The 26,224-nt window shown below is 41.3% G+C and overlaps 1 protein-coding gene across 3 annotated transcripts in view; it reads right to left on the bottom strand.

The window, feature by feature from the left end:
* padi2 (peptidyl arginine deiminase, type II) overlaps positions 1-23,238 on the bottom strand; it is a 45,679-nt gene extending 22,441 nt beyond the window's left edge. The window contains exons 1-10 of one of the 3 annotated variants that reach the window (XM_072586603.1): positions 23,171-23,238; positions 22,293-22,400; positions 14,354-14,534; positions 13,161-13,233; positions 11,690-11,751; positions 10,750-10,864; positions 10,385-10,513; positions 9,262-9,419; positions 3,880-3,983; positions 2,539-2,650 (exon numbers count right to left, since the gene is read on the bottom strand). In XM_072586603.1, coding sequence (XP_072442704.1) covers positions 2,539-2,650; positions 3,880-3,983; positions 9,262-9,419; positions 10,385-10,513; positions 10,750-10,864; positions 11,690-11,751; positions 13,161-13,233; positions 14,354-14,534; positions 22,293-22,384 — 1,026 coding nt within the window. In that variant the 5' untranslated portion in view covers positions 22,385-22,400; positions 23,171-23,238. Of the gene's footprint in view, positions 1-2,538; positions 2,651-3,879; positions 3,984-9,261; positions 9,420-10,384; positions 10,514-10,749; positions 10,865-11,689; positions 11,752-13,160; positions 13,234-14,353; positions 14,535-21,780; positions 21,871-22,292; positions 22,401-22,941; positions 23,091-23,170 lie in introns of those variants that run through there. The other 2 variants (XM_072586604.1, XM_072586605.1) reach the window with 2 other exon arrangements.
* Positions 23,239-26,224: the final 2,986 nt, after the last annotated feature.

The following is a 26,224-nucleotide window of genomic DNA, read 5'->3' as shown; positions in this document are numbered from 1 at the left end:
ACAGGCTGTTAGCAAGACTGCATCTGAAGTAGTGTGTATACTTTTAATCATCTCATGTACAAAATTATTTAATTACATTAGAAGTAGTGCAGAAAAGATTCATTAGCTGTTTATAAAAACCAAAGAATTCAATATGCTAATTTTTTTTCTCTCTCCATTGATGCTGCCTGATCTGATGCATTTTCACCACTTTCTGTTTTTGTTTTAGAACACCAGCATCTGAAGTACTTGATTTATTCACTTAACCGATTTCTGGGATGTTGGGAGGAAGGCCATTTATTATATGAGGATGGGTTACACAGATTGGGCTTTTATCCATTGGAGTATAGAAGGTGTGATTATACTTCTGAAACATGTACAATCCTGAGGAACAGGACAGGCAGATGCTGATCGAATGTGGGACTGGAACTGAGTGACATGTTTCAACTCTAGCAGGTTCAAGAGATGACTGAGAGCATGCAATATTGGGTAAGAAAATCAAATTTTTTATTGTGTACAAAACTAATACAGTTATCTAAGGATATTAAAGGTAGTGAGAGTGGAAGTTGCAAGTGCATTTCAGGCTTCCCTAGTCACAGGGGAGGTGCCAGAAGAAAGGAGATCATTCACTCGCTCTTAAAAACGACAATTTTATATTGTACTATACAAACAAAACTGAATAACCGTGGATGCTAGAAACTAGAAACAAAAACACAAGTTGATGGGAAAATTCAGCAAGCCTGGCAGCATTTGTGGAGAGAAAGTAGAGATAACATTTTGGCTTCAGTGACCCTTCTTCAGAACTGATTGTAGCTAGGCGATCCCTGTATCCATGGGTTTGATTTCCACAGTTTCAGTTACCCGTGGTTTACCACGGCTTGCACACATTATAGGGAACGTTTCAACACCAGGGACCAGGAAGCTGCTGGGAAGGTAAGTTTCCCATTTAAATAAATGGGTTTGTCCTATCTGCGGTTTCGGGATTCTTCAGTAGGTCTTGGAATGTAACCTCGGCGTGTATGGAGGGACTACTGTATCTGAAGATAAGGCAGGGGAGGGAGGGACAGTTAAAAGTGGAGCTGGAGCCGAAATAGCAAGAGTGAGAACAACAATTAGGCAGACAAAGGAATGGGTAAAGGTCAACCTGAAATAATCAGTAGCTGCTAAGGGAGACCATTAGTAGCTGACAATTGAATAGTTGTGTTAGCAGCCCATGTGTTGACAAGGCCTATGTTGGGGTAAGGACATGGTAGAAGGTACTCAGGCCATAATATTATTGAGTTTGATTTGAGTACTGAAGGCTGCAGGGTCCACAAGCAGAAAATGAAATGGTGTTCTTCAAGTGGCAAGCTAAAGTTTCTAAATGGGAAACATGTTTAACTAATCAGTTGGTGTTTTTTGACGAGGCAACAGGTATGAGAGAGGGTCTGCATGGGCGTGTGAGTATGTAGGTGTGTGTGTGAGAGAGTGGGGTCACCTCATTGCTAAGTTATGTTGAGAATGTAATTTAAAATAAATTCTGGGATTTACATATCAAAGAACAGAAACCAGCATATCCCATTCTAAAAGATGAAAGATTTGATCTAAAATTGTTTAATTTATCACATCTCCATGACATTGGACTCCTTTAGCTATAAATTCTGTGATCATGATCCTATTCTCCACAATCACTTGAAGGTGGAGCGGCACCCCAAAAGCTAGTGCTTCCAAATAAATCTGTTGGACTATAACCTGCTGTTGTGTGATTTTTAACTAAATTAACTTCATAACTGCTTGATACAAGGCCAATTTTTAAATGACTTGCACCATCTAAGACCCTAAAAAATTCCCTTTTTGATTTACAATTCTTACAAATTTTAGTAAATATAGATATTAAGTAATACCATCAATATTCTTCTAGATAATAGTTAAAGACAAGGGAATAGTGAGGACTGCAGATGTTCGAGAGTCAGAGTCGATAAAGTGTGGTGCTGGAAAAAGCATAGCAGTCAGGCAGCATCTGAGGAGCAGGAGAATCAACATTTCAGGCAGGGCCCCTTCATCAGGACTGACATAACAAGAGACCCATGTTTGTCTGTACTAGTTTTGTTGATTGTGTTAACACCCCAAATGTAAACTGCATTATCGGTGTTTTCAATGTGCTTATGTATTTGTACTGTGAAAATTCAGATTAAGATCTGGAATTACTAATATTACATTCTAATTTTAAAACATCAATTTCTAGCGAATTAGTACCATTAATTGCTTTTTTTATTTAATTAAAATATCAAACCATACAAACTATTTTTGCAATTTATTTGTTGAAGATCTGGGATATTCAATCCCTTGATGAGCAAATTGAGGAGGGCATCAAGGACTTCTTTTCTGCACCTATAGCAACTAAATTTCATTTAGAGATTCTATTACCCCAAAGATGTTTACCGGTCTTCATGGCCTGATTCAAGACCATCTTTTAGTACTACATGTGCTGTTCCTGGAGATGAAGGTTACTGCAGCACTTACCTTTTACATGTGTTCACTCTTCCTGCAAACTGGAATTTTAGGAACTCAATATTTTACCTGTATCCAGCGATCACGGCTATTCATTTCTTCAGGACAAACTGTCAGCTTGCACTCTGCCTTCTCCACCAGAGCACTGAATTCCTTAAGGAATTTTGCATTATTGCTTACACTAGACAAAAAGAAATAAGATTCTATTGAAGGGAACAGCTGGACTAGATCAATACTTAATTGCCCATACTCTAGGCCAATTCTTTAAAATCTCTTTTCATAATTTAAGCTTTTCAGCCCTGGAATGTATGCTTTATCCCCTCTAAAGCCCCTATATCCTTCCAAGAACTCATTTTAGAAAAGTTTTATTTAATTGAAGCACAAAATTTCAACTATTTGCATTCAACTCTTAAGACTGAGACTAACATTCCTTTAACCTTTTCAATGTTTTTACAACTTTCCAGTACCTTTCTGTGGTTTCTGTACACGGACCTCCAAAATCCCTGTTTCATAATTCCTACCCCTCTCTATTTCTTTGGTTCAAGGTGAAATACTGCATATTTCACCACATTGCCCGCACATTGAATTCCACAGGTCACAGTTTTGCCCAATTTTCTTTTCTGCTCCCATTTATGCTTACTCTGTCAGTTAAATTATGGTTATTAGCAAATTTAACTTTCAGGCTTGCTACTCCTTCTTTCAAGTCACTGATAAATCTGTTGAAAACCTGATGTCCAGATCAGATCCTTGAAGGACGTCATTAGTCACTTCCAGCCGACTGGAGTACTTACTATAGTTTGATTGTCTTCTACTTCCTGACTAATTCTATTGAAATATTTATCAGCTCCCTTCAATTCCATGGACTACATTTTGCTAATAATTTTCTGTTTAGACCTATGTCTTCTGGAAAACCATATAAATAACACCTTTAGGCATTCCCTGATGTAGCATGTTAAAACCCTCCTCTAACAATTCAATTAGTTTAGTTAGATGGAGGTTGACAAGTCTATTGTATTATGCAAATGATCACTCTCATTATTAACAGGTTATAATAATAACTCCATGACAGACATTAGTTTAAGTGGTTTATAGTTACAGAGAAATCTAGAAAAAGAAATAATCAATTTGATAAATTTGCTGGAGAGTCAGTCATTATATTGAGATATTTCGTGTATCAGGTTTCTCTGGTAAGGATTATACACAATCACAGATTGCTCCATAACTGCCCAATTGGCAATCCAAATTTAGCCAACTGAAAGCAAACTCAATGACCAAATTTGACCAAACTGCAGCTGACAACTTCAGTGACTATTTACAAGGTTGATCTTGAGAACTACTGCATGTACTAAAGAAAGTTGATGCTCAATCCATGATGAAAACTAGTTGCTTCTTTATAAGACAGTCTCATACCTGCACACAAACACTTCCTGAGGAGCCAGAGTGTTAGGTAACATTATCCATGGAGCTAAACGAAATATGACGTGTTCAGTGAAAATGGGAGCATGTCCTTGAATCTAGAAAAAAAAATGCATTCAAATATCATACATTTACAGAAACTTGTGTTGATATTTCACTTTCCAGCAGTACATATTCCCCTTCACCTCATATAATGCAACTTCGTCAATCAAAACCTTATAGTTCCTGGACTAAGTTTCCCGGCTTGTCTAATAACATGCGTAATCCTGTTTAGGAGCCAGTGGGAGGAGGCTCACCTTTGTAGTGGATTCATAACTGATGGATTTTCACTGCACTTTACTCTTACTTTTATCTCGAAATTCATATCAACTGGAGGAGTATTCTGTACATTCCCTTGCATCCAGTAAGAATTACTGGAGACACAAATGTAATCATTACCCTAATGTTTTAGTTACTATGACAAATCTGTGCATTAAAGATATAGTTTTAATCCCAAAGAAAGTCCCACTAGCTGAGAATTAGCTTGAGCTCAGCTTTGTAAATGGTGCTGAATTTCTTTCCAGATCTTTAGAAAGGTCAGCAAGTAACAGAAAATTACAGTGACCCTTTCAATTCTCTGATGTCTCTACAGGAATGGCAAGGTGCTACCACAACTTTCCAATGGCCCAACACCCCTCACCCCTGAAATTATTTGGGAAATGTCAACCGCAGGCTGACACCCTGCAGTCCACTACCACTAGAAAATTAATCCAAAACTAACCCAAAAAAGAGATACAGTTATCTAGTTCTACAGATAATTAAGATTCCCATAGATGGAAAGATCTATTGACTGAATACATGTGCCACTCAAAGCACCAAATGATAATGACCCCTACTTTCTCAATTTGATGAATAGCAAGGCTTTCATCATCACTAACTCACAACTAGCACTCACTGCCAATTTCCTTATTTTTCATGTGAATGTCAATTACAAGGAAGCTGCCTTGATGAGGGCTGTCTACAGTGATGATTTCTCAATTTATTAAGGTTCTCCAGATAGAAGAATCTATAGATTAATGATGCTTGCACTGCATGAACAGGAAATGCAGTGGAGTAGACAAATGAATATCTTTCAAGTCCATTCTAGTTTCCTGTATAAAGCTCTGTTGTACAAGCCTGTGAGAGCTCAATGATTATTATAGCATGATGCATACATTACAATGTCCTGACAATGTGCAGGACTTTTGGAAGCTGAAAAACAATGATTATAAAGAGTATGGAAGGACATTATTTCTCACAGCATAATGAAGTTGCAGAGGAAGGAGTGTGTGCAACAATATCCAGTGACAGGAGGATATAATGGTCAGCTCAATCCCTTCAATAAAGAGCAGTTACATCAACCAATAAAGTCATTTCAAACCTGCCTGTTATGGCCCCACACCATTACAATTCCCCACAATGTCAAAGAATTCTGCTAACTGCTTTTACAGGACAGAAGTTTATATTTCAATGTTATTGTTCAAAGTCTTCAAAAGTTGCAAGAATGCACAAGAATGGAACTCCACATAGCAAGAAAGTACTTGCATTGATACAAGTGCATTTACAATCCTGTGATGTCCTGCATCACTTTATAGCAAATTATGATTATTTTAAAAAGTTGTGATGTAGATAAAAAGCATTCACTAATCATTGCACAGTTCAGTCCTACAAAGACATGATTTGACCAAATTATTTCACCAAAGATCCTTTGGCAACACCTTTCAAACTCATGACCACTTCTACCTAGAAGGACTAGGGCAACAGTCACATGGGAACACCACCACCTGCAAATTCCCTTCCATGTTACTCATCATTCTGACTTGGAAATACATCACTGTTGCTGGGTCTAAATCCTGGAATTTCCTCCCTACCTTTTGTGCATCTATCTACATACAGTACTGGACTACAGCTGTTCAACAAAGCAGCTAACCACAATCTTCTCAAGAGTAAAGTGGCCTATGAGTCCACAACATTGATTCCAGACCCCTTGAAGTCTCATGGCTTCAGGTTGAATATGGACAAGAAAACCTCCTGCTGATTACCATGAACTGTCTTCCCTCAATTGATAAATCAGTGCTCCGTGTTGAACAAAACTTAGAGGAAGCACAGAAAATGGCAAGGGTACAAAATGTACTGTGGTTTGGGATTTCAACGTCTATCACCAAGAGTGGCTTGGCAGGAGCAGTACTGATCTAGGTGGTCGAGTCCTAAAGAACATAGCTGCTAGACTGGCTCTGAGACATGTGGTGAGGAAACCAAGAGAGATAAACTTACTTAATCTCATCTTTATCAAGCTGCCGGCAGCAGATGCATCTGTCTATGACAGTATTGAATAAGAATGACTACTACACAGTCCTTGGGGAGATAAAACCCCGCCTTTACACTGAGAATACCCGATGTCAAGTCATGTGTCACTATCATTATGCTAAACAGAACAGACAACAAACAGACCTAGCAACTCAAGACTGGGCAGCTATGTGGTGTTGTAGGGCACCAACAGGAGCAGAATTGTACTCCAGCAAAATATGTAACCTTTTGGCTTAGCATATCCCTCACTCAACCATTAACATCAAGTCAGGGAATAAACCTTGGTTCAGCGGAGAGTGTAGTTGCAACAAGGTCAGCCAGGTAGACCACATAGAACATGAATTCCCTGACTGGACCAAATTCATAGCCTCAATCAGGGAGCCCTGGCTGACAGATAAAAATAAGAGTGTCAGACATCCTGTTCACTCTGACAGTGGCTCCGAGAGAGCTGGATCAGTGTCAAGGACTCTGTGTGTAAATAAAGTGTGATTTGATGTTGGGATACTGGCCTCTGTTGTTATTTCAGAGAGTGCAGGAGGGCATGCTAGAAGCAGCACGAGATATACCTAAAAATGAGGTGTCTACCTGGTAAAGCTACCAAACAGATAGCATAAGTAAGTGAGAGACAGAGCTAAGTGATCCTACTATCAATAGATCAAATCAAAGCGCTGCAGTTCTGCCATAACCAGCTGTGAACAGTGGTGGAGAATTAAACAACCCACTGGAAGGGAAGGTCCATGATATACCCATTCTCAACTATGGGGGAGCCCAGCACATCAGTACAAAAGATAAGGCTGAAGCATTCACAGAGTGGATGATTCATCTCAGCCTCCTCCAGTGGTTCCCAGCATCACAGATACCAGTCTTCAACCAATTCAATTCACTCCATATGATATCAAGAAACGGTTGGAGGCAATTGGTACTGCAAAGGCTATGGACTCTGACAACAGACCTGCAATAGTACTGAAGACTTGTGTTTTAGAACTTGCCACTCTCTTAGCAAAGCTCTTTCAGAACAGTTACAACCCTGGAGCCTACCCAACAAATGTGGAAAATTGCCCTGAATATCCTGTCCACAAAAAGCAGGACAAATCTAACCTGGCCAATCACTACCTCATCAGTCTACTCAAAATCATTAGTAAACTGATGGAAGGTGTCATCAACAGTGCTATCATGCAGCACATGTTCAGCTATAAACTGCTCTGTGACACCCAGTTTGGATTCCACAAGGGCCACACAGCTCCTGACCTCATTACAGCCTTGGTTCAAACATAGTCAAAAGAGCTGAATTTCAGAGGTGAGGTAAGAGTGACAGTCCTTGATATTAAGCCACTGCGATATCAACGAGCCAAAGCAAAACTGGAATCAGTGGGTAAAAACTAGGTAAAAACAAGGGCTGCAGATGCTGGAAACCAGATTCTAGATTAGAGCTCTGTTCCTGATTAAGGGCTTTTGGCTGAAACATCGGTTTTCCTGCTTCTCGGATGCTGCCTGAACTGCTGTGCTTTTCCAGCACCACTCCAATCTAGAATCTGGAATCAGTGGGTATCAGGGGGCAAACACTCCTCTGGTTTGAGTCATACCTGGCACGTAAGAAGATGGTTGTGCCTGATGGAAGTCAATCATCTCAATTCCAGGACATTTCTGCAGGACTTTCCTCAGGGTAGTGTCCTCAGCCCAATCATCTTCAGCTACTTCATTAATGACTTTCTGTCCATTATAAGGTCAGAAATGGGGTGCTCACTGATGCTTGCAAAGTGTTCCACACAATTCTCAACTCCTCACATACTGAAGTAGTCCATGTTCAAATACAACAAGATCTGGACAATATCCAGGCCTGGGCTGCAAAGTGGCTAGTAATATTCATGCTAGACAAATGGCAGGCAATGATCATCTTCAATAGGAGACCATCTATCCACTGCCCCTTAACATTCAATGGTGTTACCATCACCGAAGCCCCCAACATCAACAAACATTTTTTGAGGTTATCATTGACCAGAAACTCACTGGACTAGTCACATAACACAATGGCTACAGGAAGGCAGGGACTAGCAATCCCCAAAGTCGGTCCACCATCTACAGGACACAAGTCAGGAGTGTGATGATATACTCAACACTTGCCTGGATGGGTACACCTCCAAGAATATTCAAGAAACTTGACACTATCCAAGACCAAAGCAGCTTGCTTGAATGGCACCGCATCCACAAGCATCCACTTCCTTCATCACCTTGGAGTGCAGGTTCATAGCTCCTTGAAAATGAAGTTGAAGGTAGATAGGATAGTGAAGAAGGCATTTGGTATGCTTTCCTTTATTGGTCAGAGTATTGAGTACAGGAGTTGGGAGGTCATGTTGCGGCTGTACAGGACATTGGTTAGGCCACTGTTGGAATATTGTGTGCAATTCTGGTCTCCTTTCTATCGGAAAGATGTTGTGAAACTTGAAAGGGTTCAGAAAAGATTTACAAGGATGTTGCCAGGGTTGGAGGATCTGAGCTACAGGGAGAGGCTGAACAGACTGGGGCTGTTTTCCCTGGAGCGTCGGAGTCTGAGGGGTGACCTTATAGAGGTTTACAAAATTATGAGGGGCATGGATAGGATAAATAGACAAAATCTGTTCCCTGGGGTGGGGGAGTCCAGAATTAGAGGGCATAGGTTTATGGTGAAAAGGGAAAGATATAAAAGAGACCTAAGGGGCAACCTTTTCACGTGGAGGATGGTACATCTATGGAATGAGCTGCCAGAGGAAGCGGTGGAGGCTGGTACAATTGCAACATTTAAAAGGCATTTGGAAGGGTATATGAATAGGAAGGATTTGGAGGGATAAGGGCCAGGTGCTGGCAGGTGGGATTAGATTGGGTTGGGATATCTGATCAGCATGGACGGGTTGGACCAAAGGGCCTGTTTCCATGCTGTATATCTCCATGATTCTATGACTCTATGACAAAGAAGCTAGAATCTTATAGTCTGCATTGGATACAATGGCTTTAACCCACATATGCATCCAACCCCACCATTCACAGAATACACCGTAAATTGGGTACAAATTTTACCATTGGTTCAAGCAGGCTGAGGTTGAAGGTGACCAAGCTTCTAATCTTCTCATCTGGAAACATGATCCCCTCGACAAAGAAATGATATTCATTGTTTCCTTTAGTATAATCCATAACAGTGGACAGCTTCTTTCTACCCAGTACATTAATCATTTTTGCTGTGGTGTGCAAAACAAAATACAAAAACAATTGAACAAGGTCTTGCATTAGAACCTTTGCAAACCACGGTGAGAACATGAAACATGTGGAAAGTTGATAATAACATTCAAAGTTTTCCTTGCTTTATTTTATTTAAGAAAATTAAAAAACCAGAATATGTGCCCTAAATCCACAATTCAGAGCTGCACTAAGCTTGTGAGCAAATAGTAGATTAAACAAATCAGGAGGCAAGAATGATGTGTTACCAAAATTGGGTATTTAAAACCTGGAAATTGATAGAGAGAGAAAGGTAATCGCATTCATGAAGATCTAACCTTCTGAAGAATATTAAACAAATAGCTTGGGATTTTCAATTGCTGGTGGGACTGGGTGGGTGTGTTGGAATCATTTGAAAAATTTTTCAACTGGATAGCACCGCATTTTGCAGAATGCAACGCAATTTTTAAAAGGGAAGGTGGAGATTACGTAACAGGAACACGATCACCTCCAATTAAAGGCTTTGAGGGACTACGAGCTCTGGGAGGGCAGAAGAGGAATTTACAATGTCCAACCCTCAACATTCAGGTGCACAGTAGTTGGGTACAAAATGGGCAGGAGTTACATAAGCTCTAGTTCCTAAAAATGTCAGAAGCTGGGGGATCTTGCACTGAATCTTGCGCTTTATGTGTAATTTTGCCTTTGGCCACTTTTGTGCTCATTGAGGTTGCTGTCCCTCTGAGATGCTACCTATCGCCTTCTGCAGGGCATTGGCAGGGGCTATCATGGCTGCCTTTGGCATGCTTTACAGGCAGTTCCATGGTTACACTTGGTGCCTCCGATTGAGCAGTTAGCTTGCCTCTAGCCCAATTAGGGCATTCACATTTCAATTTAATGCCACAAGTGACAGTATTGAAGCAAGGGACCAGGACCTGGAAATAACCCAGGAATCACAATCCCAGTGTGAAAATCACAGCCACCAACTCACATAAGTCATGACGAAAGACTTGTACTTTATCTTTATCAGAAGCTGAAATGTACAGCTGAAGTTTATAGCCAGGTGGCAGAGAGTCAGGTCCTTCAGTTCTTAGGATCATATGAGACATATCTCCAAGGTCTGAAAGAAAAAAAATCCAAATATGACAGTAAATAATGGGAGCAGTTACATTCTCAGGATGTTCAATGAGCAAACAGGCCAGAAATCTCTACTTTTCTTGGTATAATTTTTATCACCTCACCAGAAAGTGATCATTTATTACTTTTGCAGTTATATTTCAACCTTATGCACCCACAAAAATTCATTTCTGAGTGCACTTGACTCAGCCAGTGGTACGTCAACACATGTCCCGTCACCTTCAAATACTGGCACTGTATCATCATATCTGTCGGATCCAGCAGATCCAATCTCCTTGTCACAGTTCACAAGAAGAATTGCTCCATGTCCATTAGGACCCCACTTCCAAGAACCCTAATAAAGAGAAATCAGAAAAGCTTACATTTATATAGTGCCTTTAACATAGAAGAGAAATATCTTGAGTCTCTTCACAAAATCAAGCAGAAAACAAAGATTAAGATAAAAGGAGGAGAAATTAGGAGAGGTAATCAAAAGCTTATTCAAAGTGATGCATTTAAAAAATATCCTGAAGGATCCCTAAATAAAATGCAATGTAAGGTAAAGTTACCATAGTGCCTCTCTCACATTTTTGTTGCGGGGGGGGGGGCTGCTTATAAGTCTAACCTGAAGGTCACTATGCCTCAGGCAAGGGTGAAGTTGAGAACGTGAGACCTTTTTGGCAACATCAGTTGGATTGGGAATTGAAACTGTGCTGTTAGCATCACTCTGCATCACAAAGAAACCATCCTGACAAGTGAGCTGACCACATGCCTTTCTATTTTTGTTAAGTTATCCAATCCTCCAAGGCTTCAATATCTCGATATTCCTCCAATTGTGGCTACATACACATCACCAGAACCTTTCCTTCCATTATTAACAACTGTGCCCTCAACTGTCCATGCTATAACTTCTAGAACCTTGCCTCCTTGACCAAGATTTTAGGCATGTATCCTAATATCGCTTTGTATCTTAGCGTTACATTTTGACTGAGAATGTTGTGAACACTGAGGGATGATTTACTACACTAAAAGGCAAAATGTACAAATTATTCTTCTTGTTTTCTGGTGTTCTCTAGTTCTTCCACTAATATTGCTGTAAACAAAGGGGAGACTGTACATCTCTATGACTCTATGACTAAATACATTATGGAGCATAAAGTGCAGGTTTTTGTTCAATTACCTTATTGGGATTATTCTTCTCAACGTTGCCATCACGATCTGCATCCACATCCAGAGATATGACTATTAAAGAAGGGATACAGAGAATAATTACCAACTGGGGACAGTGGATTGCTTGTCAAGGGAAAAATTAGACTTGGAGGAATTGCTCTGTCAAATCGGAGGCAATTGTTTTCGTCTTCCGCACGTAACTCATTGCAGTTAAGGGCTATGGGTAGTCGTAAAGCAAAAGACAAAGTTAAAGACCATCAGAAACCAGGGTGCACTGTGAATAGTTAGTTATATGAATCTTGCTTTTGCAGAATACTGCCCAAAGAGAAAAATAACTCAGTAAAAATATCAATATCTAGAAATGAAGGTATTGCTCACATTCATTCTCTGTTCTGAAGTTAACAGGATTGTCAGACCAGTTATGTCTCATTCACCAGTTCGTTTTACTGATTTTTTCCTTCTGGGTAGTGATTAGTGTGCCCAGCGCAGAAAAAGGAGAATGGCTGGTGTGTTATTCTGTCACTAGTCATTAAATTTTTTTTGCAGCTTTTGTCTGCAGTCTTTGGGGGAGAGGGAGTTGACATTCAGTTCCAGTAATAACTGCCCCCCAGTGGTTCAAAGATCATTTTGATGAAGACAATCAATCAACACTCTCTGCCTCCCCGGGGATATGCTGGCATAGCAGTTATGTTACCAGATTAGTAATGCTAAGACCCAAGATAATGACTCAGAGAACTGAATTCAAAACTCACTGTACGAACTGAGGAATTTTAAAAATCAGTTTGAAATAAAAGCTGCAATAAAGGCCAAGCATGTCTCTTAAACTGTATCTGGAATGACAAACTACTGAATTGTTGTAATGACTTGGCAAGTTCACTCAAGTCCTTAAGGGAAGGAAATCTACTATCTTTACCAGTTGGTCTACATGTGACTTCAAACATGCAGAAATATGATTAATCCTTAACTTTCCTCAAATATTTTCAATAGCAAATGGGGGTGAGTAATAAATACTGGTTGTGCCATCAATGTCTACACTCAAAGAACAACCAAATGAAAATTTGGAATTTTCATTACTGTGGAAAGTCCTTTGTCGCCTTTGTGCCATGTACCTGTCCCAACTTTGGCTTCTTCTTTCTGGGTTGCCCTGCATTCTTGCAACATGATCAAGTCTCAAAATATTCATGTAATCTGGATGCCATTCATGTGACCACATGTATAGCTCTTTAGCTGCAAAGTTTTCAGCCAGAATTGGCTTTTTAAAAAGATTGTGCTGTAATTTTCATGCACCCCAGCTCAATATTCCTACAGCTAACTCAGGTTTACACAAATCACCATCCCACTTAACAATCCATCCCACAGCATTTTGTGTAAATACCTCTGTAGCACCTCAGCAAAATAAAATTCATTCCCCATTGACATAAACAGTGCATCTCATATCTTGGAATTGCAAGACCTGTTTAACTAAAGTGTTAGTTACTTACAGATAGCTGTGAGCTGGAAAACTATCTTGTCAACTGGTTTATCCAACTCGTCTCCATAAAAGATAACAGTAACCTATAGGAAGAGTTCAGACATCAGATTGGGAATATTTTGGATCGGCCAGTCATTACACACTGTGCCCAAACTCCCTTGCTACTGATAATAAAAACAAAGAACTGTGGATGCTAGAAATCTGAAACAAAATGCGAAGTGCTGGAGAAACTTGGCAGAACTGGAAGCATTTGTAGAGAGAATGCAGGGTCAACATTTCGAGTCCAGGGACTCTTCATCAGAACAGTTCTAAACATTGACTCTGTTTTTCTCTCTACTGATGCTGTCTGACCTGCTGAATTGCTCCAGCACGTTTTTGATTTTGTTCCCTTCCTACTGAAGTCAATTGAAGAATGGGGAACAATCGTCAAATTATAAGTCAGTTAGTCTTACTGCTGTTGTGGCTGAACTTCCAGAACCATAAATTTAGATGAAATTAGTGAACATTTATTAGAATTGTTATGAAAATTAAAGCATAGACTAAAAGGAGTCCAGTTTAATGAGTCCAGTTTCTCTCAAATATAATGTTACGTTCCAGGAGAAGACAGTGAAACAGTGGCAGGACTACTGTCAGGCTGAGTAACAGTCTGATATGCTGCAGCGAATATGTTCCTTCAAGGCCATATCTAGCGTTTTACCTGCTACTAGTGCAATTAGCTCCAAATGATGGGCTTTAAGGGGCTCCCACACAGGATCAGGGTGGGGATTGTAGAAGCATGGCAAGTGTGGGTGTCACTGCCATGACACCCCAAACAAATCCAAGTGGGAACATTCATGGGAGGTCTTCTTGTCCCTGTGCCAGTTGGGGCTCTTAGTAGACAATTAATCCCCATGTAATTGATTGATATTCACTCACCAGTGCTGCATGAAAAGCCTATATAGCATATCATACTGGGTTAGATGGCTGGCACTAGTGTCAACCTGTACTTTTTTTTAAACTTCCAAACTGTTTCCTCAAATTACCTGGCTCAACCCTATCTGTCACATGTTCTGTGCAACGGAAATGTGTATAACTTCTCATTATGCTACCCATTGACAGGAAAGATAATGTACTTTTTAAAAATAAAGTATTTACGTAGCATAATATTTCAATCTAAATTTTTGTTCTGCAGAAAGCACACCTGGAGGGGTATAGCAATCTTACCTTGTTATCGTTGACCTGTTTGCTTATTTTTTCCATTGTGATCACAAGCAAGGTTCCATTGTTGAGGATCCACCTTGCCACCTGATCAGCTGCAACAGTCACATTATGTACATCTAAAATGGAACACTTGACACCAGAACTGGAGTGCACTTCAAAGAACCGGGATCCGAGAGGTGCCAGCCTGGAGAAAGATAACATTTAAGTCCAGATATCTACTCGCTTAATTCAAAACAAATGTATTTTTTTTCAAAACAGGGTTTAAACTGACAATGAGTCCACATACTAACTCAGTTCAAGGAATCTTTAATCTCTTCCTTTTGGGAATCATCCACATTTTACAAATGCTCCAAATCACCACAAGATGGGCATCATTTTTGATTAGACACGTAAAGGGTAAAATATTCACTTGCTATGTCTTATAGAAATACAATACTGGACTGAGGTCCTAGCCCAGACTACCCCTGCTCAGAGAATCTTACAGTCAGCAGCAATTGGAATTAAAACTCAGCTCCTCGAAGATCACAGCTGATATGTAAAGGCGCTATATGATTGCTGTGGGGTAACAACAATTTAGAATTGTACAAAGACTTCAATCTATTTAAAGCCAAGGGCATTACACAGGGATGTAATCAGACAAAAAGTTGACAACTCATCAAGAACCAGGCATCAGGACAGATGACCAAACTTTATTAAAAGGAACAGACTGTTCATAATCTTAAAAAGCAGAGAGATGCAAAGATATTTGAGCAAGGCTTTCTGTACCTTAGGATGTAGATAGTGGTGCTAGGATCTAGGAGATAGACAGTAGTCACAGTTAAACGAATGCAGAATTCTTGAAGGATTGTAGGGTTGATTACAGAGATGGAGGGGGCAAGTCCACAGGATTTGAACATGGGATTTGCATATGGTACTGTGTTTGAAAGCACTGCATAGTTCTGTTAAGATGATGCATGAACATGCTTGCACACATCTCAAAGAGCTGTTGCGTTGCCTGTTCCTGACTGCTGCATCTTCACAACTTAAGAGGATCATTGCACAGATGTGGAACGTAAAATCAAGCCACACAATAGGCTGGCGGCCAAAGTTTGACATGCACAGGAGTGGGTTTTGTGCAAGTAGGATACAGCCAGCTCTGAAGGAACTCAAATTTACAACAGCATCACAATGTTTGTACTTTTTCCAGATGCTGCTTTAGGGTGCTTTAACAGACATGTATTAAGTTGCTGCCAGATCTGCTGTGTACTTCCAAAATTTTCTGTTTTTGTTACCCATCTCCCTGTTGAGCTCCATTCAGCACAGTTTTCACCACTCACTTAAGCTCCGAAAATTCCTGATAACACCTATGATTTCTTGCTAATATGGAGGAATCTACATACCTGCATGCACAACTCAATTCCTTTATCTAAATCACTGATTCTTATAGTGGCAAGTTGAGGCCAGAATACAGATTCCTATGGAACATCATCTTTTCACGCAGCCCACTCATCAGACTACATTCCCTTAATTTCCAATCCCTATGCCACAACCAATTGCCAATTTATGTATTTCCATTTGTAAGATGTTTCTGATTTTCTCATCTAGATGGTTTCCATACATATTTTACTGCTTTTTTTGTGCAGAAGTATTGCAACATAATGTCTTACATAACATTAGCGATTTTGCTATCACATATTATCTATCAAAAATTAAAAGGGAATGCACATGTACATGAAATAGACACTTACACAGCTTACATTGAAAATGTCAACTTAACTCAAATGATGTTGCCAATTTAAACATTTCTATTTCTGCCTGTTAGGTGTTTTTTTCTGGTAATTAGGAAAAGGTGAGGACTGCAGATGCTGGAGAGTCAGAGTCAGAAGTGTAGTGCTGGAAAAAGCACACCGGTCAGGCAGCATCAAAGGAGCAGGAGAGTCGCCATTTCAGGCATAAGCTCTTCACCAGGAATTCCTTTTGGCTCATTTTTCTGATAATGCCTATGATATTTTTAATTGGACTTCCCATTAAAATTCTTGAAATACAGAACAGCTGCGTGTTTGCATGCAGTTGCAAATTCTAACCACCAGGTGTCACCATATGGCATTTAGCTCCTAACCTTTGGATTAGATCACTTACTTACAGTGTGGAAACAGGCCCTTTGGCCCAACAAGTCCACACCAACCTGCCGAAGCGCAACCCACCCAGACCCATTCCCCTAAACCTAACACTACCAGGAATTTAGCAAGGCCAATTCACCTAACCTGTACGTTTTTTTTTGGATTGTGGGAGGAAACCGGAGCACCTGGAGGAAACCCACGCAGACACTGGGAGAACATGCAAACTCCACACAGAGAGTCGCCTGAGGTGGGGATTGAACCCGGGTCTCTGGTGCTGTGAGGCAGCAGTGCCAACCACTGTGCCACCGTGCCGCCCACTAACTTCTAGAGAGTTAGGATGAAGGACCGGCGCTCCGAAAGCTAGTGTGCTTCCGATTGAACCTGTTGGACTATAACCTGGTGTTGTGTACTTTATATTAAACATTCTAAATTTATACAGTACATATTTTCATGTACAACAAGAGTTATAGGCTGTAGTGATTGCAACAAGGTCAGCCAAGTAGACCGCATAACATGAATTAACTGACTGAAGGTGTTAATCTGGTCCAGTGGAGGGAGCCTGGCCAAGAGATAAGACCGGGGTGTCAGACCTTCTGTTTACTCTGAGACAAAAAGTGTGGCACTGGAAAAGCACAGCAAGTCAGGCAGCATCTGAGGAGCAGGAAAGTTGACATTTTGGGCATAAGTCCTTCATTAGGAATGTTCCTGCTCCTTGGATGCTGCCTGACCTGCTGTGCTTTCCTAGTGCCACAGTTTTCAACTCTGATCTCCAGCATCTGCAGTCCTCACTTTCTCCTGTTCATTCTGAGAGCTGGCTGTGAGGGAGCTGGATCAGTAACAAGGACTCTCCAAGTATCACTAAAGGGTGTCTTGGTGACAGGATACCAACCTCTATGGAGTTATTTCACATGCACTTATTTAGTATTATTAAGGTAGTAAAAAAGTGTCATGACATCCAAAATGATAAACAAAAAGGCGGGTGTTATGAAGTTAGCATTCTTGAGGAGAAATATACAAATAAACTCATCTACAACCAGAGGTTCATAGTACTGCCCTCTTATTAGAGAGTGAATGAGAGTGAGAGTGAGAGTGTGTGCGTGTGAGAGAGGGAGAATGAGAGAGAGTCATAGAGATGTACAGCATGGAAACAGATCCTCCAGTCCAACTTATCCATGTGACCAGATATCCTAAATTAATCTAGTCCCATTTGTCAGCACTTGACCCATATCCCTCTAAAATCTTCCCATTCATTTACCCATCCAGATGGCTTTTAAATATCATAATTGCACCAACCTTTATAAATTCCTCTGGCAGTTCATCCCATACAAGGACCATCCTCTGCGTGAAAAAGTTGCCTCTTAGGCCCCTTTTAAATATTTCCCCTCTCACTTTAAACCTATGCCCTCTACGTTTGGATTCCCTACCTCTGAGTAAAAGATCTTGACTATTCACCCTACCCATGCCACTTGTGATTTTATAAATTTCTGTAAGGTAACCTCTCAACCTCTAATGCTCTAGGGAAAATAGCCCCAGCCTATTCAGCCTCTCCCTATAGCTCAAACTCTCCCACCCTACTAACATCCTTGTAAATCTTTTCTGAACCCTTTCAAGTTTCACAAGATCTTTCCTATAGCTGTAGATCAGATTGAATGCAGAATTCCTGCATGAGAATGAGTATGAGAGAGAGGATTGGGGTTAAGGTCACCACACATCAGATGGAGGGGCGAGGTTGAGATGGTGGGCCCTTCATGGAGGCCTCAGTTGATACGTGAATTTAAATTGAACTAAAGGTAGTCTGGAGAGGCATGGCCCCAGGAGGAGGAGATGAGGTTATGTTATAGAGACCAGTGCAGAAGTTTTTTTAAAGTTTAGATCAGAGTGGTGCTGGAAAAGCACAGCAGGTCAGGCAACATCCGAGGAGCAAGTAAATCGATGTTTCGGGCAAAAGCCCTTCATCAGGAAACTACCTTAATAATACTAAATAAATGCATGTGAAATAACTATACAGAAGTTGGTATCCCGTCACCAAGAAACCCTTTAGTGATACTTGGAGAGTCCTTGATGCTGATCCAGCTCCCTCACAGCCAGCTCTCAGAATGAACAGGAGAAAGTGAGGACTGCAGATGCTGGAGATCAGAGTCGAAAAGTGTGTTTTCCTGATGAAGGGCTTTTGGCCGAAACGTCGATTTTCCTGCTCCTCGGATGCCGCCTGTCCTGCTGTGCTTTTCCAGCACCACTCTGATCTAAACTCTGATTTCCAGCATCTGCAGTCCTCACTTTTGCCTAGAGGTTTTTTAAAGCCTATTCAGTTAAATTACCCCAACAAAATTTAGCAGATCAGATGTGTAGCATGTCCTTCAGCAATCTGCATGTTGTCTTGTTCTGTATGTGCCGCTCATCTTGTTTGTGAAAACTTCTTATTCTCATCTCTTTGTTCTTTGGCTGTAGCGCTTTTTGGAAATATGAGGCCAGATTTTTTTTGCCACTCTGGTCCTATTTTTTTTTAAAAGAAAGAAGGAAGCTCCACATGTCTGAGAGGACATTCCACTCAGGACTCCATTAAATGTGGAGTCGTACTTCCATTCCAATAGTTCTCTCATGGTACAGAACTGTCAGAGGAAGACAGACCACCCTCACAATAGTCTTTAGAACTCTTTCTCAAAGGGCAGTTAAAGGAGAGCCTAAATAAGTTTAAGGCAGAAGTAGGTAGATCCTTGGTTAAGTGAGTGAGTGGTTATCAGGAATAGGCAGGAATGTGGAATAATCAGATCAGCTATGACCAAAGAGCTGGGTGCCCCACTAATTCACAAGTTCCTTATATATGTACCTCATTATTGTGCCAATCAATGAGTATGAAGCTTTTTTAAACCATGCTAATTATAACAATTTATGCATATGCATGCATAAATGTCTTTTGGACAAGTAAAGCAAGCATTTTGGATTGCAAAAAGAGGGAAATAACTTGTATTTTTTTCATTGTTTTGATCTCAGCTTATATTAATATTTGTTAAGACAGATCTCAGAGTGCCAACCTGGCTTGTTAAATCCAAACTTTTTATTAAACTGTACAGGCCAATTGCTAAACACATTCACAAGAAACTGTCAGTGTACTTTCAAAACAAAGAATAAAAAGTTTATTAAACAAGAAGAAAAACACAAATTATATCACACATCTCAAAAAGGAAGGGTGGAAAGTTTCATTACAAACATTGGAAAAAAAAGACTGACTGATATTGCTTTTATAACCCCAGCAAGATCCTGACAAACAGCCACAACCTCAGTGATGAGTCACTGTGATTTCCCCCCTAAAACCCTTTTCTCAGACTCAGGTTGGGACAGCTTCACTTGGTTTGCTTTGGGCAAATTTTCTCTGCAGTCACAAAAAGCTTTTTCCCCTTCATCTAGTATCTCTGTCTGGGACACTTAAAAACAAATTGCAAACTAAATTTGATATTAGTTTTAGCTTCAGAGCAAACTCACAAGTTCCCTGAACTCAGCTGCCCAGTCTCCATTCTGACTGGCCATTTTCTGTGGCTGTAGACCTCTATGACTATTAAACTGCACTGCTGGTGTCACCTATGCAACTGAACTGAGAGATAGAGAGAAATTAAATATCAAGTAAGAAATTGAGGGAAGCAAGGTTACAAAATGTAGTCTGCTTGGGTCAGTCAGTCATGCTGCCTGAACTGCTGTGCTCTTCCAGCACCACTAATCCAGTATTGGGTCAGCCAGTGCCAATTCCCAAGCAGCTGAAAGATACCTGTTGTATCATGTTCATTGTATAAACATGGCACATGACCTTAGGGCAAAAACATGCCATATTCTATCTTACCTCAGATTACTTGAAATAGGACACTCTACTGGAAAATGCTTCTCTGTTGCAAACCACCAGCTTGGTATTGTCAAGGCTTGTGGCTGAGAAATGTAACTTTGTACATAATAATTAGCTGTAATAAACATCTTGGATTCTTCAAAACCATAATATCCAAAGCCAGTTCTTTGTGTTACAGGAGCTAACAGAAGCATTGTCACATCAGGTAAAACATTGGAATAGTCATGTCTAATCATGAAGTAATGTTTCAGCAGTATATATAATGATATAATACTTTTACAAAATTAGCAAGAGACACCTGGTCCCTCTGTTTCCACAATATTCAGCCTGCACTATGAATCATGTCATTGCAATTCAACCTCATAAGTAGCTGCTCAAAGACATAGACAAACCAAGTGAAACGAGAAAATGAGACAGCAAGTATGGAGTGGTTACCCTTGCTCAAGTGGCTTAGAGTTCAGAATTCAGAATTCTTCCGTAATTACACCGGCACCACTCCCCACCTCTTCCTCCGCTACATTGATGACTGCATTGGTGCCACCTCGTGCTCCCGCGAGGAGGTTGAGCAATTCATCAACTTCACCAACACATTCCACCCTGACCTTAAATTTACCTGGATTATCTCTGACACCTCGCTCCCCTTCCTGGACCTCTCCATCTCCATTAGTGACGACCGAATTGACACTGACATTTTTTACAAACCCACCGACTCCCATAGCTACCTGGATTACACCTCTTCCCACCCTATCTCTTGCAAAAATGCCATCCCCTATTCCCAATTTCTCCGCCTCCGCCGTATCTGCTCCCAGGAGGACCAGTTCCACCATAGGACACACCAGATGGCCTCTTTCTTTAGAGACCGCAATTTCCCTTCCCACATGGTTAAAGATGCCCTCCAACGCATCTCGTCCACATCCTGCACCTCCGCCCTCAGACCCCACCCCTCCAACCGTAACAAGGACAGAACGCCCCTGGTGCTCACCTTCCACCCTACAAACCTTCGCATCAACCAAGTCATCCACCGACATTTCCGCCACCTCCAAAAAGACCCCACCACCAGGGATATATTTCCCTCCCCACCCCTTTCCGCCTTCCGCAAAGACCGTTCCCTCCGTGACTACCTGGTCAGGTCCACACCCCCCTACGACCCACCCTCCCATTCTGGCACTTTCCCCTGCCACCGCAGGAACTGTAAAACCTGTGCCCACACCTCCTCCCTCACCTCTATCCAAGGCCCTAAAGGAGCCTTCCACATCCATCAAAGTTTCACCTGCACATCCACCAATATCATTTATTGTATCCGTTGCTCCCGATGTGGTCTCCTCTACATTGGGGAGACTGGGCGCCTCCTAGCAGAGCGCTTTAGGGAACATCTCCGAGACACCCGCACCAATCAACCAAACCGCCCCGTGGCCCAACATTTCAACTCCCCCTCCCACTCTGCCGAGGACATGGAGGTCCTGGGCCTCCTTCACCGCCGCTCCCTCACCACCAGACACCTGGAGGAAGAACGCCTCATTTTCCGCCTCGGAACACTTCAACCCCAGGGCATCAATGTGGACTTCAACAGCTTCCTCTTTTCCCCTTCCTCCACCTCATCCTAGTTTCAAACTTCCAGCTCAGTTACTGTCTCCTTGACTTGTCCGACCTGCCTATCTTCTTTTCCACCTATCCACTCCACCCTCTCCTCCTTGACCTATCACCTTCATCTCCTCCCCCACTCACCCATTGTACTCTATGCTACTCTCTCCCCACCCCCACCCTCCTCTAGCTTATCTCTCCATGCTTCAGGCTCACTGCCTTTATTCCTGATGAAGGGCTTTTGCCCGCAACGTCAATTTCGCTGCTCATTGGATGCTGCATGAACTGCTGTGCTCTTCCAGCACCACTAATCCAGTATTCAGAATTCAGAAGCCCAGCATTTACACAATGACATTTGAGGAGAATCAAACACTTGAACAAGGATAAATTAATGTAATAAAAGAAAAATCAAATGAGCCTTACAACTTACTTGTAAATGTCAATATTGAGCACAGTTCCCACCACATAAATGATCTGGTTGGGTTTCCCACAGTCCAGGCGCACGGTCCTTTGCTTGGACATGATGAAGATTTAAGTTCTACAAAGGAAGAGTCACTGTTTCAGCTTATATAGAAGTTTATCTATAGAAATTTCCATGCCGTACATCTCTCTGACCCTATGTCTTTTAAATTTCGGCCCTACTCACTTAACAGCCCAGGTTCACTAATCTCTCTCTTAACCTGTCTTCTGGTGTGAGAAAACTCCATTATTTGATATAAATAGTTGCTCTCCTCGTCTCCCATTTTTTATATTCATCTGCAAAATAAACAGTTTAGGATTTTATTCTTCAAACTAATCATTTTATCTGGTTATAAGAATAAAGAACACTGTTCTTATAATAGTTACACATCTTTTAACCTCTTTGTAGAAAATATTTTTAATTCAAGTGAAAATAAATCAAATATTTCCTATTATTGAAATCCTCTATTCATCATTTAAACCCATCAACAGTCAATCTGATTTAATAAAACTATTTCCAATTAAAGAACTTTCTTACGGCACACAGAGTTAGTGAAATTTTCTGATCCTTTTAGATTTTAGACGAATCTCAGTTTTTTAATCTCTTACTTGATACTCACGGTGATTATCATTCCAAATTGTCCCAACTTGTTTAAATACAGAGCTGTAACCACTTGAATGAATTCTCACTTTAAAGCAGTTGATTTGAGACTGTTCTTGTGCTCACACTTAACTGTAAGTTCCCGTAATAGAGACTAAAATTCATTGTATCAATCATAGACTTTAACAAGATCCTGACATTTGTGAATCTGTTGACTAAAATTGATTTAGAGAACAAAACAGATTTACCTCTGTGACTGTGCACAGCTGCTTGTCAGTAAGCATGAAGTTTGCAAATACCAACAAGTCTCAGTTACAATACCTGATCAGGTATTTGCAGTCGTTTCAGAAAAAAAGTTGCAGAACCAGCCCCTGTTTTTTTTTCCAAAATTATTGAAATCACAGGTCAGAGGGCATCTCTGGATTGAACAGTGATGTGAACATTTCAGATGCACCGTGTTTCATCAGAACTTTGTATTTTATTATTTTGTTCGGATTTGCAGCTTTACACTATTTACTGTAATTTAATAGATTAGAAAGATAGCTCTTGGCCAGCTCTGGCAAACAATTAAACTATAGTGATGAGAATTATTTATTAATTCATAGATGTGGGTATGACTGGCTAGGTGAGCGCTTTATTGCTCACTTTTAATTGCCTTTGAGAAGGTGAGCAGACTTCATAAACCTGCCTTGCGGAGAATAAATACCCCAACTGTGCAGTTAGGGAGTAGTTCCAGGGCTTTGACCTGGTGACAGTAAAAGAACAGCAATGGAATTCCAAATCAGAATAGTGCATGACTTGCAAGGAAATTTGTACACTGGATTAGTGGTGCTGGAAGAGCACAGCAGTTCATGCAGCATCCAACAAGCAGCGAAATCAACATTTCGGGCAAAAGCCCTTCATCAGGAATAAAGTCAGTGAGCCTGAAGCATGGAGAGATAAGCTAGAGGAGGGTGGGGGTGGGGAGAGAGTAGCATAGAGTACAATGGGTGAGTGGGGGAGGAGATGAAGGTGATAGGTCAAGGAGGAGAGGGTGGAGTGGATAGGTGGAAAAGAAGATAGGCAGGTCGGACAAGTCAAGGAGACAGTAACTGAGCTGGAAGTTTGAAACTAGGATGAGGTGGAGGAAGGGGAAATGAGGAAGCTGTTGAAGTCCACATTGATGCCCTGGGGTTGAAGTGTTCCGAGGCGGAAGATGAGGCGTTCTTCCTCCAGGTGTCTGGTGGTGAGGGAGCGGCGGTGAAGGAGGCCCAGGACCTCCATGTCCTCGGCAGAGTGGGAGGGGGGGTTGAAATGTTGGGCCACGGGGCGGTTTGGTTGATTGGTGCGGGTGTCTCGGAGATGTTCCCTAAAGCGCTCTGCTAGGAGGCGCCCAGTCTCCCCAATGTAGAGGAGACCACATCGGGAGCAACGGCTACAATAAATGATATTGGTGGATGTGCAGGTGAAACTTTGATGGATGTGGAAGGCTCCTTTAGGGCCTTGGATAGAGGTGAGGAAGGAGGTGTGGGCACAGGTTTTACAGTTCCTGCGGTGGCAGGGGAAAGTGCCAGAATGGGAGGGTGGGTCGTAGGGGGGTGTGGACCTGACCAGGTAGTCACGGAGGGAACGGTCTTTGCGGAAGGCGGAAAGGGGTGGGGAGGGAAATATATCCCTGGTGGTGGGGTCTTTTTGGAGGTGGCGGAAATGTCGGTGGATGATTTGGTTGATGCGAAGGTTTGTAGGGTGGAAGGTGAGCACCAGGGGCGTTCTGTCCTTGTTACGGTTGGAGGGGTGGGGTCTGAGGGCGGAGGTGCGGGATGTGGACAAGATGCGTTGGAGGGCATCTTTAACCACGTGGGAAGGGAAATTGCGGTCTCTAAAGAAGGAGGCCATCTGGTGTGTCCTATGGTTGAACTGGTCCTCCTGGGAGCAGATACGGCAGAGGCGGAGAAATTGGGAATACGGGATGGCATTTTTGCAAGAGATAGGGTGGGAAGAGGTGTAATCCAGGTAGCTATGGGAGTCAGTGGGTTTGTAAAAAATGTCAGTGTCAAGTCGGTCGTCACTAATGGAGATGGAGAGGTCCAGGAAGGGGAGCGAGGTGTCAGAGATAGTCCAGGTAAATTTAAGGTCAGGGTGGAATGTGTTGGTGAAGTTGATGAATTGCTCAACCTCCTCGCGGGAGCACGAGGTGGCGCCAATGCAAGGAAATTTGCAGATGGTGGTGCTCCTAATTCACGTGTATGTATGTTACATGATTAATTCTTCTCACATTTAGTGTGAAAACCTCATATTTTTATTCTGTTTTGATTGTGAACTGAATTGGGAAAAGGATGTTTTATAGCAAAGGACTGAGAAAAGAATTGCTGTACACTGTGGGTTTTAGTAAAACACATTGTTACTTTGCAAGTAGTAAAGGAGGATGTAAGAGTAGATGGTATGACACCAGGGTTTATATAAAGTGAGATTCAGCCAGCAATAAGTTGATGATTGATTTATGACCCACTGTGAATGCCAGAGGTCATCAGCCTGACAATAATTCTGGTTTCTAGGTAGTGCAAATGTAAATGAGTTTTATGGAATATAATATCATTTATTGTAAATTTAGGTTTCTGATTTTTGATTTTGTAACTTATGGGTTTTCTGGTGTCAAAAGTTAATAATTATAGACTCATACAGCATGAAAATAAACCCTTTAGTCCAACTCATTCATGCTGACCAAGCTTCCAAAATTAAAATAGTGCCATTTGTCTGCATTTGGCCCATATCCCTCATAACCTTTCTTATTCATGTACCAATCCAAATGTCTATTAAATGTTGTAACTGTAACTGCGTCTACCACACATGAACCACGCTGTGTGAAAAAGTTGCCTCTCAGGTCCCTTTTAAATCTTTCTTTTCTTATCTTAAAAGTATGCCTCCTAGTTTTGAATTCCCCACTTTAAGGAAAGTACCTTTGCTATTCACCTTATCTATGCCTCTAATAATTTTTAAAATGTCTGTAAGGTCACCCCTAACACTTCAGGGAAAAAAAGACACAGCCTACCCATCCTTTCCAAATAACTCAAATCCTCCAGTACCATGTAAATCTTTTCCTATTTAATAACATCCTTACTGTAGCAGGGTGATCAGAACTGTATGCAGTACTCCAAAAGTGGCTTTGCCAACATCCTGTACAGCCACAACATGACCTCCCAACTCCTATACTCAATGCTCTCTGTTTGACAACACTCCCCAAGGCCCTACCATTAACTGTATAAGTGCTGCTTGGTCTGTCATACCGAAATGCAACACCATCTGCCATTCCTCAGCCCACTGAC

The sequence above is a fragment of the Chiloscyllium punctatum genome, chromosome 16 (assembly GCF_047496795.1).
Source record: "Chiloscyllium punctatum isolate Juve2018m chromosome 16, sChiPun1.3, whole genome shotgun sequence".
NCBI lineage: Eukaryota > Metazoa > Chordata > Chondrichthyes > Orectolobiformes > Hemiscylliidae > Chiloscyllium > Chiloscyllium punctatum.
The sequence above is the reverse complement of the archived record's forward strand: the minus strand, read 5'-3'. Positions and strand labels throughout refer to the sequence as shown.